This window comes from Clytia hemisphaerica, unplaced genomic scaffold (assembly GCF_902728285.1).
Source record: "Clytia hemisphaerica strain Z4C2 unplaced genomic scaffold, Clytia hemisphaerica genome assembly, whole genome shotgun sequence".
NCBI classification, from domain to species: domain Eukaryota; kingdom Metazoa; phylum Cnidaria; class Hydrozoa; order Leptothecata; family Clytiidae; genus Clytia; species Clytia hemisphaerica.
This window is the reverse complement of record NW_027103486.1, coordinates 218346-236803: the sequence shown is the minus strand read 5'-3', so window position 1 is coordinate 236803 and position 18458 is coordinate 218346. Positions and strand designations below refer to the sequence as shown.

Here is an 18458-nt window from a genome sequence, read left to right as displayed (position 1 = left end):
TACTTTTTACATGGCTCCAGTGAGGAAGGACCTCCATCTTCTACCCCATCTCCTACACATGATAAAAATCATTGAATCACATGCCTGTAGAAGATGACTTTCAAATCAGTGTGACTTTGTGCAGTTATCACAAGTGTGAAAATCAGTTTCTTCGTGCATGTGATTTGATAGTTTTTCCTGAGCTACACACTGGATTTAAAAACCTCAAATCAGAAAAGACAATGACAACAGAACCTCTACGAGAACAAATTTTGAAATTTGAAAAACATAATTGTTGTAGACTGAGATAAAGTATAAGGTTCAGAACTCATCTGCTACATGCCCCACCTCTTTTCTTCAAACGGGGAGGGGTTTCAGATCCCCATACCATCTCATAAGTCTTTCTTCACTTTATAACACCAATTAGAAATTAAAATATATACAATATGCATAAAAAATATTGAAAAACTTAATCTGAATGGTTTTGAATTTGATTCGTTTTGAAAGATTGATTGCTTTTCCCAATAAAAACAATTTTGCATCTTCATTTGAAAGTTGTAGAAAACTCGTGCTTCTTGGAGGAATTAGATTTTTTTTTATTGGATTTCAATGACATCCTTTTCATCGACCATGCCATAAAATTATTTACTCTTTGCACTGAAGTTATTCAGATCAGACCTACACAGCATTTTGAATACTCTCATGGCTTCATTTTGTGACATCTGCACATTGTTATTCTTTTTCTTCAAGATCCTGAAGGTACTTTACATATTTCTTCGTATGGCAGTTTTACTGTAATTCCTTTCTGTGGACCCTGAGTAAAGAAGAGTAAAGGTCACAGCATCAAAAACATCTTCATTGATACTGTGCCTTGATATTGTAGTCATTTAGTAACCTATTCTCTTAGGTGTCCATCTGTTTGAACTGATAAACAGATTTGTTGCATTTGTTTAACCAATCTTTTTAACCATCAATCTTTAGAGGCCAATTTCTTATGCTAAAAAACTTTTCGATGTGAACAAAAACCTAATCAAGTTTATTAATAACAGAAAGGGGGCAAAATATGGCTTAAGAGAAGAATTAATACATTACACCATCAGGGAATAGGGTTAGTATCTGCTAGTTTGAAGTGTCTGCCTTTCAAAAATTGTTCAATTCTTTACTCTAATTTCGGTGATTAGTACCTTAGGTTAAGTATGTAAAAATTTTGCTCCGAAGTGCTTTTCTAAAGACACTAGGATATGGAAGAACAAGAAAACGATTTTTCAAATGTTGAGGTCCCTGTAATTTATCATTTTATTTAAAGCAAATTCACCGACTGGATAAAGGGAGCGATTGAAATGTACTTACTGAAGTTAATTTGACTGATGCAGTAAATTTTCCTTGGTTCAGGCCAATCATTTCAGCATTACAACCTCTATGTTCACCATTCACTACTTTCAATGGTCGACCTAAACAAAATTAAAATTGATTCACAGCTAAAAGAGAATCGATGGAGTTTCCAACATAAAATAAGAAAGAGATGTAATTCGGATGAGAAAGCAATAAATTTATTTGGGTTTCATAAGTGGTAGGAGCAATATACTTTAATGGGATATACTTTAATGGGATAAACTTTCGCGGGGATTTAATTTCACAGATTTCACAGATTTGGGTATGAATTTCGTGGATAGACCCATCTGCGAAATTTAATCCCCACGAAACTTTATCCCATTAAAGTATCTGTAGAAAAATGAGAGTTTTAACCTGGGCCTGGCAAGACAGTCTCTAAATGCATTTGATCAAGTTTGATGACATCTCCAGAATTCAAGACCTCAACTACAGCAATAAACAAGTTTTTCACTTCCTGAAAAGATACAAATATAATGTCAGTGAAAGAGATAACTCATTAAAAAAAATTATTTCAATAGGAAGTTAGCACATCACAATTTGGATAGATTTTTGTCACTGTTGTATAATTTGGTACATGATTACAAACAAAAATTTTTTTTCATATTACATATTAAAGAGAGGAAAAGGAATTAGGTCTACCTTTATAACACATTTTTGTTTATAGTATTTATCACCAAGCTTTTTAGTTATGATCTTCACAACAATACCCTGAAAGAAACAAATATTAGACTTGTCAGCGACATCATAGGACAACTAGCTCAGCACATAATAGTCAACTTTATATCTGACAATAAAAAAATGGGACAAGCTAGAGTTTTTACAAGCTCTCGTTTGATTTGGTTGGTCGTTAACCTGTAATAAAACAATTTTGTTACTTTTTCTAAATAACGCGTCATCTCTATTACTTCAAATAACCAATTAGTGAAGTCTCTTGTAAAAACTCCAGCTCATCCCAAAAAAATATGCTGCAAAAAGTACGACATGTAGAATTATAGAAACCTCTGTCAGCCAATTTTCTTTTTTGATTTCCTTTAGTTTCTTCTTCTTCAAAGCATTCTCTTCCTAAAATTGAACAGAATACAAGGACAATTTCAAGCGTGTGGAAACACATAGTTTTTGCAAGGTCAGCAAACAGCTTCATATATATAGTGAAGATATGTAATATCTGTCATTGTAGAAAAAGAAAGGTATTGACATATGTGACTCCACAAGCATGTATAGATTGGCTTTAACAAGTGCCAGAATGTCAGTCAAAGTCTATAAAATAAAAAGTTTCCCAAAACTTTGATAAACAGATAGACAGACATTTAAATTTGAGTTACCTCAAGAATTTCATCCAAAGCTGATTTTCGTTTTGTTGTTTCCTTTGATTTTCTATAAAATGATTGCATGGAAAGCCTGTTATATATCATATAAAACAGACAGCTCACAAATGGTATCAAAAAACTCAAAGAAATTAACAGTGAAAACATAGAATATATGAGAATAGCTTACCCTTTTGAAGACTTTTCTTTTTCAGAATTATTGAAAATTCCACTTTTATCTGCTATTGAGATGGATTTTCTAAAGTAATTATAAAGTATTAGCATCAAAAAGATTAGACAGGAAGAAAAGATTACAATGAAAAATAACAAATGCACACAGAGAAAAAGTAGAGAGAATTTTCTTTCGGCGCGTTAAAAACACTACAAATACAAAAACAGAACTTACTTTTCAAAAGATGAAGAGCTAGTCTTAGAGGAACTAGTTTTAGAGGAGCTGCTTTTTGAAGAGCATGGTTTTCCGAAATCGAAAGTGACTATAAAATAAAAGAAAGAAAATTTGAGGAGATCAATCAGGATCAATGACAAAATTTTGAAAAAGCCTAGCTAATTCTGTGTAAAATGTAAAAAGGAAAATTGACTATAAGTACCATATTAAAGAATTGACTATTTTTCAGAGGGTTTCAATAAAAAACCAGCAGCTCATTTTGTATATGATTTAATTTAAAAAAACATGGGAAAAATCAAGTACCAACCTTTCTCAGATTCATCTTCCCTTTGTAATTCTGTAAATTTGCTCTCTTCCTAAAAAAACAAATCAATAGTCAATAATTTGACAGTAACCGAAATATTGTTTATAATTAAATTTGGGTCAACTGACATAAAGCAAAAATCTCAACACCAACATTATTTTAAATATATAATAGTGTTTTGGGTGTTAAGGAACATGCTAATAGAATTTCTACTTTCACTGTTATGAAAAGTTGTTTTCCATACCTGGTCACCAGTAGTTGCTTTAGCTCGTTCAACTTGTTTCTCGATAAATTTCGCTGTCATGAAAAATTAATTTAACAAATGAATTAACAAAATATGATTGATTTTCTGGCTTACCTTTCATTCATCTTTAAGAAGAGAGCCAGAAAATGGATGTTCAAGAAATTTTAATAACTAGCATTCTTTTGATATAAATACAAGGAAATTGTTCTTTTCTAGCAAAGATTTGAGATTGTAAGCTTCAAGTCACAGGGAAAGGAGGTAAAGAAGAAAGTTAGTTGTACAAATGAGGTCTGAAAGGGCATAGATAAGAATTCATACCCATTCTTTCTTGGTCATCAAGTTCTTTTCTCTCTTGTGATTGTGCAGCCTGGAAAACAAATCATTTTTAAGGTTTTTGAGCACTTTCAGACAGTATCTTTTTCATTCAATTGATTACAACTTTTGATCTAATGAATCAAATTTAATAAATCAAAATTTAAGTTTATCTTTCTTCTTTCTAATGAAATAGGAATGGTTCTTTTAAAATCTTATACATCTTGAACCCCTTAGAAAGAAAAAAATTGTTTAGGGAGAAATTCAATAGCTGATTTGAGTTACATGATAGGTTTGATTGGACTGCACGGTTTGAAATCAAAATCACAATTTTCAATAACAAGTAAAATGTCCTACAAATTAGCATTAAAATTAGATTTTAGTCAGGCATTGAGGCTTTTCGTTCTGATAATCTGTCCATAATCCAAGTCCACCTTTTGAATGGACCATGAATCTGGTTATATTAAAAAAGCAAAGTAGATATTTCTTATTAATAAAATACCTTTTGTCTAGCAATAACTTCAGGATCTTTATCAATATAAGTGACAAACCATCCCTTAGGAGTCTCATCTACGGTACAATGACCCTCACGACCAAGCCACTTTACAAATTCTGTCAAAGTTTCCCATTGTGTAGCATTCATGTGGGTATGATCTCTCTCTGCAACGTATTCTTGATATATAATGTTGCAGTGAACACGCTTGGTGCCTATAATTTAGAATAGACATACACATTATATCCACTTTGTATATCTTTGGGTATTTCCATTTCTATAGAGTCTAAGAGAAGATTCCCAACAAATATTGATTATAGGAATAAGTAATACAAGCACAAATCTGCAGGAAACTAAAAACAGATTTTAATACAGTAACTAGAATTTTATTACTCTTTTCAAATTTAAATGAAAATTGAGGCCCGAATGCCATTTTAGAGGGGTCAGTGGAAAACATGGATCCCATCCATTGACTACTCCATTGGTGTACCTGTTGGAGTACCCTAGTTTTTATGCCCTAGAGCTTGAAAATAATAGAATTACTGATTTCTTTAGTTGTGTAGGTGACTTCTATTTGAAATTCAAGTGATTCCATAACATAATAACATAATGAGAATCTAGAAATTAGAAGTTTTCATTTTGTCAGCAAGATCGCCGCAGTAATGTTGTCTAGCGCTCTCGATGCATTAAAAATCGATTTGAGTAGAAATCTTGCAGACCAGAGGAAAGAGAGATGAAAGAAAGACAGACTAATTTCCCGATTTTCTGTTTTGGATTAGTATAGCCTGTTGTTTTCTATTTTCATAAGATAACACGGGCTAGTATGGCGATAATTGATTGGTTAGTTGAAAGATTACGTCATTTTCAGCCAATGACATTTGTTCTATTAGGAAAGTAAATTTTTTTAATTCGCGAAAATAATTTCCGCCAAAAATATCTTCCAGCAAAAATTTCTTCCCTTAAGATTTATCTAACTTTTATTTTGGAGCTCGTTTTTTCGTTGGTCTGTAATTCAAGAAACGAGTTTTCCCATTCTGGTCTGTGAATTATATCGGGGTACTCCAACAGGTACACCAATGGAGTAGTCCATGGATGGGATCCATGTTTTCCACCGACCCATTTTAGAGCCTGGCTGAGTTAGAAATCCATCTGCGGCAAAAGGGATTTGAATACATACCAAATCTTCTTTTCAATAATGTGACAAAATCATCATAAAAGTCCCTGAAAATAATAATGAATTGCAGAGATATTATAAGCACATGAAATTCTACTTCAATTTTGAAGATGCTGAAGTCAAGTCAAGCTCACCAAGGTAACTCAGAGAAGAAAGGGATTATTTTTTATAATGAGGCAAAAGAACCTCTTTGCACAGTAAGGGGCACTCATATATTGTCAATCTACATGGTTAGCTTTAAGATGAGTTGATGTTTTTATAACAGACTTTATACAAACTCAAGCTTTTTAATCCACCATTTTCAGTTTCAGCTTCCCTGAGAACACATTCTTTCTTTTATTTTGCTTTTGCAAATAGTGCAGCATTTAGTACGTAATAGTCACCCTGCTGCTTTTCATAGCACACTTCAATACTTCAATTGCAATCAATTTCATGCAGCATTATGTCAGGCTTTAAAAAAAAATATGAACTTGCATTACTTTTTCAAAATTTCTAAGGCTATTTTTTTCTTAATACTCACTGTGAAAATGAATCTAAATATTTGTTTGGGTTTTCTGCAAACAATAGCAACTGTCTTTGATGAGCTTCTGACATACAATGGCATTTGAATCCATTCTAAAATAAGTTAAATAATTAATTATTATCAAGATTCCACTCAAACATTCCACCATGTACTAGTATCACATGACTTCAAGTGCAATACGAGAAATATTTTACAAGTTCTGAGATTTTTCTGTAATACTTTACTTTGCCTAAAACAGGCACAAGACAATGGGTACGAGGACTGCCGTACCAAATTTAAACAGCTTCCGTCATGCCTGTAAAAATATTAATGAAATCTCAGACCAAGTGAAGTATTTCTCGTATTGCACTCAAAGTCATTTTGTTGTCATGTTGTCATTCATTGTCGGCCCAAAAAATCTTTTCTATGCATTTTTTGTTTTGTTTTCATTCTATCCATCATCCCTTCTGCATTATTTTCTCTTTTTGAATGATGAACATTTGAATGAACTTATTAAGAAAAACTGGTTTACAAAAAAAACGACTCTCAGGAGGAATTACCAAAACTAAACAAAAAAGACTTCGAAGTAGTTTCCAGAGACGTTTTTTATAAATTCTTACACTGAGGACAACATGGAGAGAGTCTCAATGTAGTTTTGTTTTGATTCCTCCCCCCGCTGTTTACCCAGCCCCCCCAGAGTTAATACTGTCGTATTTATATGTGAAATATCTAATATCACAATTATTTCAATGTTCTCAACCAATCAAAATACTTAAATTTTTTTGGGTCGACAAAAATTACTAGTCAGACTGTTTTCATTCATTTTTTAAAAATAATATAATTCATATATAATTTCAAAATAATTATAACATCAAGCCTCTAAAATGTATGAAAATAAATTTCATAAATAAGTACCTCGTCACGACATTGCTTTTGACACATCTGACAATACCAGCGTAGCTTCTGCAATCCTTTTGATTTGATTCTATTTGCTATTGCTTTTGGAGTCAGAAATCCTCCTTTTTCTTTTCCCATTTTTTTAATCCACTTTTAAACTGCTACTGAAAAAAAACAGATCATGTACTTAAAAGTTTCTAATTTAGGCTAGACTTAAAAAAATTCTTGGTTCGTCGTCACCTGACCCTAGATTTTGGAGGTGGGTAGGTCGGAAAACTTTTTTATTTTGGTCATTCATGGAATCTAAAAAATGGTTCAATCTTGTAGTAACGTTTGTAATCTTGTAATAGGAAGATTAAATTTCCTTCTCTTGAAAACTAAAAATAATCATAAATACGCTCATCTCTTAGAATCAAGCACTTCAAAAAACCATAACATTAAACATAAACTCAAGCTGAAAAATAACCAGCAGAGGTACAAAAATAATCCTTATTCGGCTGACGGTAAATTATTCTCCTGGGAATAGAACCGCCAAATGATCAACATAAAACATTGATTTGAACCCCCTGGTTTACAGCTGCTTTTACTAACGTGTTGGGCTTGACCTTTTATATCAAAACGGGGGTTTTAATACTTTTTAGCACAGGAAAGAATGTATGACATCATAATTACTGCTTTCAGTTTGTGTGTTTTGAAAGTTTGATGTGTGTACTCCGCCTTCGTTGAATTTTTTAATGGCATGAAAACAGAATATGTCTTTAAGAACAAATTTCTAAAAGGCTTTCGTCGTTCTGTAAATATTTCTTTTTGGATTAAGAAATTCCATCTTTTAATATTCTAATGATTATAATATTTCTTTAAAAGATGCTTTGTTGTCTTTTTAATCTTTGTGTAAACATGCATATGTTTTGCATATTTTCCAGCTAAATCCAATCACAGCTTTTTCGTTCACTGTATTTTTGCATACAATTCTTAAGATGCTAACCTGATAACAGATGTTCATAATTTTCTCACGGGCACGGTAAACCTCTGAAGGCGCTTGAAAGTTAAACATCTGACTGAGGAAAATAGCCCACTTGCGTGAAATTCTACATCAAGAATCTTTTTGCGCGTCGGAAAGTAAAAAACCAAAATTTCTTGATATATACAGCACCCTTTTCATTAAACACAATCACGCATTGTTGTCATTCCCAGTCCTTTTAGATGAATGCAGTCCTTATGATTTTGAAATAGCATATTCGTCAGATTGTTATGTTTTCACCCATCCCTTTAGAGCTTCAGCGTGGTGGGCAGAGAACAATCACAATCTGATCTCAAGTTACAAGATGGCAGATGAAAATTCAAAGAACGGGTCGATTTTACTTTTGTTTTCAGTGGTTTCATTTTTGATTTGCCAACATCTTAGCAACGGGGTGCTTGCCCATAGTTACAGGGGTTTGCACAAAATACAAAACAGAAAATTTTCCAAATCCCCCATTTCAATTTTAATGCAATGAAAAATGAAACTTTTTATGTTTCACTTTTTTGCACCAATTCTTCAAAATGAAAATATCTAAAATTTCTTCTAAAAAATTCTTCTTTTATTCAATGATTTTTTACAGTACGGCACTTTGTTGACAATCTAACTTTCACATCAAATTTCTGCTTTCTTCAGAGAATTGAAGATGAGAAATAGTCTTCACCTTAGAATCACAGATTGAAACAATTATAGGAGGTGATTACGAAGGGTGAGATTTTTCAATCGCCCGTCGAGCAAGGCACTGAAAGGCCATGTAGGTGCCACAAAAAGAAGGGCCGTTTGAAATGCGGCAATTTTATTGGTGATCATTTGATAAACAGCTGCGAAAGAGCGCCGGGAAGATGCGTCGAAAATTCCGTTTTTTTTGCCTTTTATAAATTTTTGCCTTTTTTAATTCAATTGACGTGGAAATTCATATATTTTCCTCTCTCGCCTTGGAAATTTTGAATTTTGGTGAAAACTTTTGCCCTTGAAAATCTTGTGTTGACATGTCGTCCGCCCCCTGTTACCAGTTTAAAAATAATATTGTAAAAAGATCCTACATCGATTTCGAAACACAGCCAGAAAGAGATAACAAAACCCCCGTTGTAAGTTTGTATACAAGTGACTTGATTTTGTTAACTGCATCTCCAACAAAAACGACTTGAAAACAAAACTAAACGAGGCAGAGTGGGTCTACTCTTATTGCAAGGGTGTCAAATACCACGTGTTCAATAATAAAATCAACTTTTTTTTCCAAAAACGGCAATAATTGCCAAAAACTGCAATTTTCATTTATTTACTTTTTTTATTTTTATGCTGATTCAGCATTTCATCGCTGAAAAAATTGCCATTTTTGGCAATAATTGCCGAAAAGAGAAATAATTGCTGCTTTTATCTTAAACACCCAACTGATTACAGACAAATTCTGGAATGGCTAGCAACTCCAGAAGATTTTTCAAATTTTAATTTTTTTTTCAAAACCTATCCTATTCTTGTAGAGCTTTGAAAAAGAAAGAAAATGAGGGGTCATAGGCCTCTAGAGGATAAGTGGTTGTAAAGATATTCAAATTTTAGTGTCAAAAATTTGACTAAATATGTCATAAAAAAGGTTAGGATAATATCTTAGAAAAATTCAAAAAATGTGTCAAAAAAGATTAAAAAGAAGTTTTCCAGTCATGGTTCTTTAATTTTGCATATCTCTTTTTCTAGTGTAGCTAGAGACCTGAAATTTGGAGGGAGAATTCTTTGATGGTGTTAGAATATTATTATAGTTTGAGGATTCTGCTGCACAAAGGAAGTTCTATAGAAGTTTGTTTTTGGTTGTTTATTTTCAACTTCAAAGGCACTTGTTCGTGCACTGGGGCGGTTCGTGCACTGGCGAACTGACTCTATCCATAGAAAAAAAGTTCGAAGGGTTCAACGTTCACCGAAAAATGAAACATTTGGTTTGACGTCAACCAAAGTTGCGTGACTTCTCACAGTATATATGGGCAATTGAATAAGATCACCAGTCAGGACTAACCGCCTAAATAGGAACAAATTTTTCGATTTCACAAATATTCTTATCTAGGATATAGGTACTTATCTAGGAATAATTTTTATTCTAAGATTAGAATATTTTAGAAATTTTTATTTTACACTAAAACTAAAAAAAGTTGCATGTATCAATTATTATCCTGTTATCTATGTTTTCATTTAGGTATTTTCTAACTGTGTTCCAAATTTCAAAAAGATTCATCCATGCAGTATTGAGTTATTGCATTTTTTAAAGTTTCTGCTGCTTATTAATGGTCTATTTACACATCAAATCCCGTTTTTTGGTAAAGAGAGCCTTAAAATGTTCCTATTTAAGATATTTTTTACAAAAGCTAAGATTTTCCTAGTCCAAGATTTTCCACCCTTCCACCCACCAAAAGTGCTGATTTTTGGAAGAAGAAACCACTTTGTATTATTACATCTATTAGTCATAACTTGAACATGCGACTTTGTTTTGAAAGGAAAAATTTGGAGAAGAAAGAAAATGTTCCTAGCTTAGAATAAAAATTATTCCTAGACAAGTACCTATATCCTAGATAAGAATATTTGTGAAATCGAAAAAATTGTTCCTATTTAGGCGGTTAATCCTGACTGATCACGCAGTGATGAAGATTAAAAAATTCTGTAAGGCGGTCATCAAAAAATTGTTCTATTCGCCTCACCCGCCCGCAACAAATTTTCTGCTGATTTTCCAGTGCGGAGATGCGGAAAAAAAATCTGGGAAAAGCAATTTGTTCTTTTAAAGTATAGCTTTTTTCTCAATTGCTCTGAGGACCATCGAAACAACCCTCGACATGGCCCGAGAATTCTCGGGCCAAAAGTTTTATTGGAATCCGCGTAAAGCCCGAGTATGGCCTGAGCTGGCCTGAGAATTTGTGTCCACGGGAAGCTCGTAAAGTTTTTTTGAGCGATATAAACAAAACAGACAAATCTTATTTTGTTTGACTGGACATGCTGAATCAATTTTTGTGGGTCATTACATGTCACCTTGAGTTGGAGCCGAGTATAGAGTATTGAAATTCATTGTATCACCTAATCAAATTCTACCCGAAATAATCATTTCATTGTGCGAAATTAAAATTAAATCTCGGTTCTAGATACCGTATTTCCTCTTTTTAGCGCCGCCCTCTAATGAGCGCCGCCCCTAAAACCTAAAAAATATTAAGAGCGCCGCACCTTTGAAGGGGGCGCTTTTTAGAAAAAAGATAAAGAAAACAGAATTCTATAGTTTTCTTGTTAATAAACTCTTCCACATCTAATTCTAAAATAAGAATGTTCTTTAGTGGAAGATAATGTCTAAAAATCAAAAGGACAGTTGTCAATTTCATGGCATGGGTTGTTTCTTGATTTCTTGAGTATTTAAAAGGTAGGAAAAAAAAACTTGAAAAGAGCGCCGCCCTCTAAAGAGCGCCGCACCTAAAATTACGAAAATTTTAAGAGCGCCGCGGCGCTTAGTTGAGGAAATACGGTACCTAACTTAGGAGTTCTGCTGGCACCCATTACAGTAACAGACTCGATTTGAACAATTTCAATTGAAGAAATACATGGTCAGGAAAAACAAAAAGAACTTCAACCTTTTAGCCGGGACTTCCTGACCAGGTAGAGAGTTCAATTGACATTGATTTGAACGATTTGATAACGATTAGAATCTAGATCAAAACATTCGAAAGAGAATTCGTCACTGTAATGTCTTAAATTTTTCTCAATCGAATGCGAGAAGACAGGATACCGTCTATATCGCACCTCGACGTCTTTTGACCAATTGAATCGCTAGAATCTTAATCGCGCTGTCTTAATTTTTCATCTTTAATCTGCTCTTCCGCAATCGATTGAACTCATTGTTAATCTATAAGAGAAAAGATTTATAGGATTCACTACTTCGCCCCTACTCCGTACTTAGATTAGACTCAATGGACCCAGCCAGACAGGCTTAAAAGCGTTATGAAAAAGGAGGCCCGAACATGGCCATGTTTGGGCCAAAAGAATTGATAGGGTCTCTCGGCCTGAACATGGCCCGAAGAGGCTCGAGAATTCTCGGGCCATGTTGAGGGTCGTCCATCGAAAAATTGTTTTGCTCGCGTTACCACCCGCCCCTGAGTTACTGGCATGATTAAAAAAAACCGGGAATGTTTTTGACCGCCCGTCCGCCCGCGTGCATTTTTAACACCCGTTGGGTGTTGCGACGCGAACAGAGCATTTTTTCGATGACCACCTAAGCAATCTTGGTATTTCAGGATATGACTTATATGACCCTAGGCTACGTCATATCTTCCTTCGTTTCGAGCGTAAAACTCCTACTCTCAGACTCTTCGGGCTATGAGCACTGCTCTTGTTTTGAATGTTGAAATTCTCCAGATAAATCGCATGCGCACTGAGGTTTTAATGAAACAATAGAGAGTTTAGAAACCTAAGCCAATCACTGTGTTTTAAACATTCTTTTATCTAAAATCTCTATTGATAAACATCTTTTGTGAATGTTGTCTATTATGTTTAAACCTATTAATAAGCATCCCAGTGGGGGTCACTTGTGGATCGATCGACCATCGGAACGGCTTGGTGATGGATCGATATATGTGATCGATGGATTACTTAACGATCCGGATAGGAAATCGATAGAGGATCGATACTCAAGATTTTTTTAAGCTTATGACTAGTTATCGATCTTTTATCGATCTTATCGACCCTATCGACTCATACTCGATTATACGATCGATAAGAAATCGATTAACGATTGATGACGAATCGATTAACGATCGATGACGAATCGATTAACGATCGATGACGAATCGGTATACTCGATTGAAATACTAGCTCAATATTGGATCAACAAAGGATCGATACTCAAGACTTTTTAATGGCTGAATCTTCCATCGATCTCTTATCCGGATCGTTAAGGAATCCATCGAGCCGTTCCGATGACCGATCCTATCGAGCGCGGACGTCTGGCCTATAGCAGTGTTCCCGGATCTGTCTATTGTGTAGACTAATATGACCCACAAAAGTGCTCTCCCTTACACCCTGGAAATCTTGAGTAAAATCACCTGAAAAAAGGAAAAAAATAATTAAATAGCTTACATAGTGGATGAAAAATTCACGAATCGTGAAAATTAAAAACGAAAGCGTCCTGTAGTCGCCATTTTGTCAAAATGCTAAATGGTATTGTGGAGGGTAAATATATCCCAAAACCTTGGAGACTTTTTATCTCCATTATATTGGTTTCGTGTTATTCAAACTATTGGCAAAAGAAAACGGCTACTTCCGAAGTTTTGACGTTCCGGAATAAAATCTAAAAGTATGAAAAGTTGTGATGTTAATGTAAAAATGTCCAAGTATGATCATAATTTCATACAAGTCTGGCTTTCGTATTCAATATTAGTGATTTGGTTATCAAATGAAGATAAAACTTTTTTCTTTATCTATCATTCTTAAAAGAATCTCTAAAAATCTAAATTAAGAGATGTGGTCTTCCGCAAAATCCGCGATAGTTTTCCGGAAGACCAAACTTGAAACTTGAAATGGTCAAAAGTTTTGGTGGGAGGATGCCATGCATGGTGTCCTGATTTTCATTGGAATTTGCAACCAAAATCAACTAGATTAAACGAGATTGAAAACCTGAAAATTGACGGTAAAAAACCCATTTGTTGATTCGTTTAATCTAGTCGTCAAATCTATGTTCTGACAGGTCCAAAATCCAGACGATTCTGAACGTTCAATTGTTAAATTGATAATAGTCAAATATAATCGAAGGTCAGGGTGTCAGCAACAAGCAAGCACTTAAGCTAAAGTCCTACAAAAGCGGGACAAAAATCAGTTTTTTGAAGTTTGCAAAAAAACGCCACATATATAGAAGATCTTTCAAATTCAGTACCGTGAGATTGATCGGGCAACTTTCATAGTAGTAGAGGCCACTATGTCTTCCCGTGTGCAGCAGCTTGTGCAAAGGGATTTTATGATTGAATATTGTTCCTTGAATGTAGAAGATCAAAATTTGAGAGGTGGGGCCGGGTGTGACTACCCGTTGCCATGGAAACTGACGTCATTGGTTACTATGGCAACCAAAATAAAAAGTCGTCAAAATTGAAAATTTTTTGTTTCAGTCGAAAGAGCATGAAAAACTGATAAAGAAAAAGGTCACAACCTATATCTGAAAATGAATATATCAGGAGATATTAAAGAAATAAGGCAAAATGACGTCATAAAACGATGACGTCATCGAAAAATAAAAAATTTGCCAAAAATTCGAAAATTTTTGGTTTTTTGGAAAAAAGACCCTCCAGGGAACATAAACTATTATTACGAAAACGTTTGAAAATTCGTTAAAAAAAGTCTATTGGCCAAAATTGACAATTTCATTTTTTGCCTGTCGAAGGTTGGAGCTTGCCCAAACACATTACAGGCAAAATTTTAAAATATCAATTTTGGCTCATAGACTTCTTAAAAAGGATTTTCAGCCTTTTTCGTAATAATAATTTTTGTTCACTGGAAGGTACTCTTTCCAAAAAACCAAAAGTTTTTGAATTTTGGCAAATTTTTGTTTTTCGATGACGTCATCGTTTTATGACGTCATTTTGCCTTATTTCCTTAATATCTCCTGATATATTCATTTTCAGATATAGGTTGTGACCTTTTTCTTTATCAGTTTTTCATGCTCTTTCGACTGAAACAAAAAATTTTCAATTTTGACGACTTTTTATTTTGGTTGCCATAGTAACCAATGACGTCAGTTTCCATGGCAACGGGTGGTCACACCCGGCCCCACCTCTCAAATTTTGATCTTCTACATTCAAGGAACAATATTCAATCATAAAATCCCTTTGCACAAGCTGCTGCACACGGGAAGCTTTTTCGCGACATAGTGGCCCCTACTATAGCCCTCAAATGAATGACCTGGCTGGTCATTAAAATACAAAATTATTAAATCAAAACAAAAATGGTAGAGTAGACCAGACTAATTAATCGAACATTTCAATTACCGAACTAATCAAACTTTGTCAAACTTAATCGAACGACAAAAGTCGCTAAAATTGTGAGTATTCGATTAAGTTCGACAAAACATATTAGATTCAACAAAGTTCGACAACAAGAAATGTTCGCCAAATTTGACAAAAAACTCCGTTCGATAAAGTTCGACAACAACAAAAGTTCCACAAATTCGACAAAAAACTCTGTTAGAACAAGCTCGACAACAAAAAATGACCTCCTTTGGGTACAACCGTGGACGGCCCCTGGGGGTCCCGGCCAGGTTCCGGGGGTTCAATCGGTGCCCACTGGTCAGGGGGGATGTGAGGATACACGCCTGCACCAGCGGGGGTGCTTCAAAGTTCCTCAAAGCGTCGTCAAAGGCTGGCAAAAAGTGTGATCGTTTTACGCGCAAGTGTAGCGGCCTTCAGTGTTTGTTCAGTTGCTTGGGTTTTCTCAGATTTTTGTTCGATTAAACTTTACAAAGTTCGATTAAGTTCGATTTCAGTAATCTAATCGAACTTTGTATTTTGAGAAATTTGTGAGTATTCGTTTAAAGTTCGACAACCAAACTTATTCGAACATTAATCGGCCAACAAAGTTCGATTAAAAATAATATTCGATTGGTTCGATTAATTACGTCTGGAGTAGAGCTGCGAGCTGAGCTACGTAGTTCATTTGTTTTGAAATTTTGCTGCTTAGATTGGTCAGTCATTTGAGGACTATGCATGTTAGCCTCCACTGATGCAAGTCACCCGATCTCACGGTATGTGAATAGAGCAGTAAAAAATATAACTTTTCTATTTTTCCTTATTTTCCAATTGATGTTACTGCTGTATGTAGGCAACATATAGACGTCAGGTATCCCTTGAGACGTCCTTCCATTAGTAATTATTCTCTTTATTCAGAATGCACGGCAATTAGTTTTGATAGTAATTGATTTTTACGTACATTCTTTGTACAGTCTTTTCTACATTTGCGTTCTCATTTTTGATTCGCCCCTTTTTTCATACTGACTCCTGATTCGTTGATTTATCAGTGATGTTTTTCTGCTTGTTTCAGTTTTTGAGACTTACAAATTTTTGTTGATGTGAGATGTTTTTTATGTTTTCATGAGTGAGGATCATCGTGTTGTGGGAGTGAATTTCGACAGTGATTTTAGTGAGTATTATATTTCCATATAATTTTTATATATATTCCTAGCCAGCCAAAACCTGTATTATTTCAGTATCCAGTGTTAGGGTTTCCTTTCTGGCATACGTTCATTTTCTGGTGGCACATTGCCTTTAATTTTTGACGTGTCTTTTTTTAGGTATTTCTTTGGGTAGTCTTTGTGCCACCCACGTTTGTTATTTTTTCGAGAGTCTCTCTATTTATCTCAGCCTTTTTGGAGACCATTTTCAGGCAGCAGCCCTTTCATATTTTCGACATAGATATTTGAAGCATTTTGTAGAATTTCTTACCTTTTTCTAATTTATGGTGATAACCTATTTGTGATTTTTTAGCCTGATTTCTAATGTCAAGAATCGTGTTCTGAAATCCTATCGTCATTCGTCAGCGCCCCTTCGAATTAAGGCCGCTACAATTAAGTTCTAGGGATAATGATAATTGAATACTATCCACTGATGATCCGCGGCACTATCGTAAAGCTAGAATTGCTTGGCATACTCTTCGCTTGAGAAGATGATTGACAGATTAAATTTTTTCACTCGCGCGACGAGAGCTTGCAGGCGTTCTGCCAGCGTTCTACGCTCAATCCTCATACCACGCTAAAAATGGTAGACATAGCTGAGACAGATAATTTCGATGGAAGTTGTTGGAATGTTTACAAATTCTTGCCAGAAAATCCTTTGTTTTATTGTCAATGATGACAGTGCGGTTATTAATTTTGTTTTAGATCTGACATAGATGTTTGTAAGTGCACTTTATATATACCGTGAGTGGTCCTAAATCCGACAGCCCTGCCTAAATCTTGGGGTCTTTCAAAGATATAAAACTAAAATAAAAACAAACCTTTCGCTGTGACGCAATGAAGATACCAAAGTGTCAACTAAACTGAGAGATTTGATTCACTGAACCAATTGAATCAATTAACAATATAATTGATTCTTATACAAAATATGATTTTTTATTACAAAATTGTTAACGTTTTAAACACACGAGCAACAGATTCAGAATAATAGAAGTAATTATTTTTATTTTAATAACTCACACTTTTTTTATCACATTAAAAGACATCTTGACATTAAAGTCATCTTGTTAGATGTTTTGTTTTAAGAGTTCTTGCAATAGTTTATTGTTCAACTTGGAGAGGGAATGTTTGTTAACATAGATTTTTTTTTCATAGCAGTTATTTGGGAGATCGGATTTAGGCAGGGCTGTCGGATTTAGGACCACTCACGGTAGTTTTGATTTCCATTGAAGAATCATATTCTGGTTTTTATGTTATTCTTGATATGCGTAAGTCAAGATGACGTCATATTTTTTTAACTGAAGTACCCAAAAAAGCCTGTTTTTGATTTTCGTGCTTCTATTTTTATTAACAGAGAGAGGTCAATTCCCGGGTTTTTTAGGGTGTTTTTGCTAGAAAAATGACTTACGCATATCAAGAATTACTGGTTGTTTTAGAGCTTTAGAGCTAGCCTGCTCAGAGCTCAGACTACAATCGGGGACAAAATACTTCGTACAAAAGGGAAATCCACTGGGAAGTGTTGAAACCACAATCAATTTGTAAGCGCTCTAAAAGCAGGTTGGAAGGGTAGAGTTTTAACTCTGAGTTTTAACGCTAGACTTAAGACTTAGGACCTTAGGATCTGTTCAAAAGTTCAAAAATGGTCCAGTAGGGCTTGAAATATAGCCTAGAAACCAATAATTCCCTCCCAGATCGAAATAATTGATGAAATCAAGTTGAAGGCCTGAAATTGACATTCTCGCTTGAACTTCAATTTCCAAAAAATGTTAAATTAGCCAAAAGTGCCAAAATATTATGGCACTGATTGTCTTTGAAAATCAAAACTGCCAAATTCATCTCTGCTGCCGGGGGTCTAATTTCAAACTTAAGGCGTATTTTTCGGTTAAAAATATCCCTTTCTTCTATTTAACAGCCAAAAACTTTTAAAAAATTGAAAATTTTCTCAAATATTGGCATTTTTGGATTTCCGTAAACAAGACCTTCTCAAAAAGTGAAATATTTTACCAAAAACTGATTTTGACCTAATGAAAATGCCCCAAAATGGTCGGAAAAGGGTTATTTTTCAAATTTTTGGGGTTTTCTCCTAATTTTATACCCCCCTAACAGAGCAGAAATCGCCATTTTTAATTTCTAAAGACAATCGGGGTCAAAATACTTGGCACAAAAGGGAAATCCACTGGGAAGTGTTGGAACCACAATCGATTTGTAAGTGCTCTAAAGTAGGTTGGAAGGGTAGAGTTTTAACTCTGAGTTTTAACGCTAG

General features: G+C 34.4%; 1 protein-coding gene across 1 annotated transcript; it reads right to left on the bottom strand.

The window, feature by feature from the left end:
* Positions 1–310: 310 nt before the first annotated feature.
* Positions 311–7173, bottom strand: LOC136798626 (DNA/RNA-binding protein KIN17-like). The gene is made up of 15 exons (XM_067055259.1): positions 7026–7173; positions 6129–6223; positions 5612–5655; positions 4444–4649; positions 3948–3996; positions 3630–3682; positions 3389–3437; positions 3082–3169; positions 2866–2934; positions 2694–2745; positions 2371–2433; positions 2011–2079; positions 1726–1825; positions 1330–1430; positions 311–793 (listed from the first exon to the last, which is right to left on the bottom strand). Exons 1-15 carry the CDS (start codon positions 7143–7145, stop codon positions 725–727), a joined length of 1227 nt encoding a protein of 408 aa, XP_066911360.1. The 5' UTR covers positions 7146–7173; the 3' UTR covers positions 311–724.
* Between the last annotated feature and the right edge of the window lie 11285 nt (positions 7174–18458).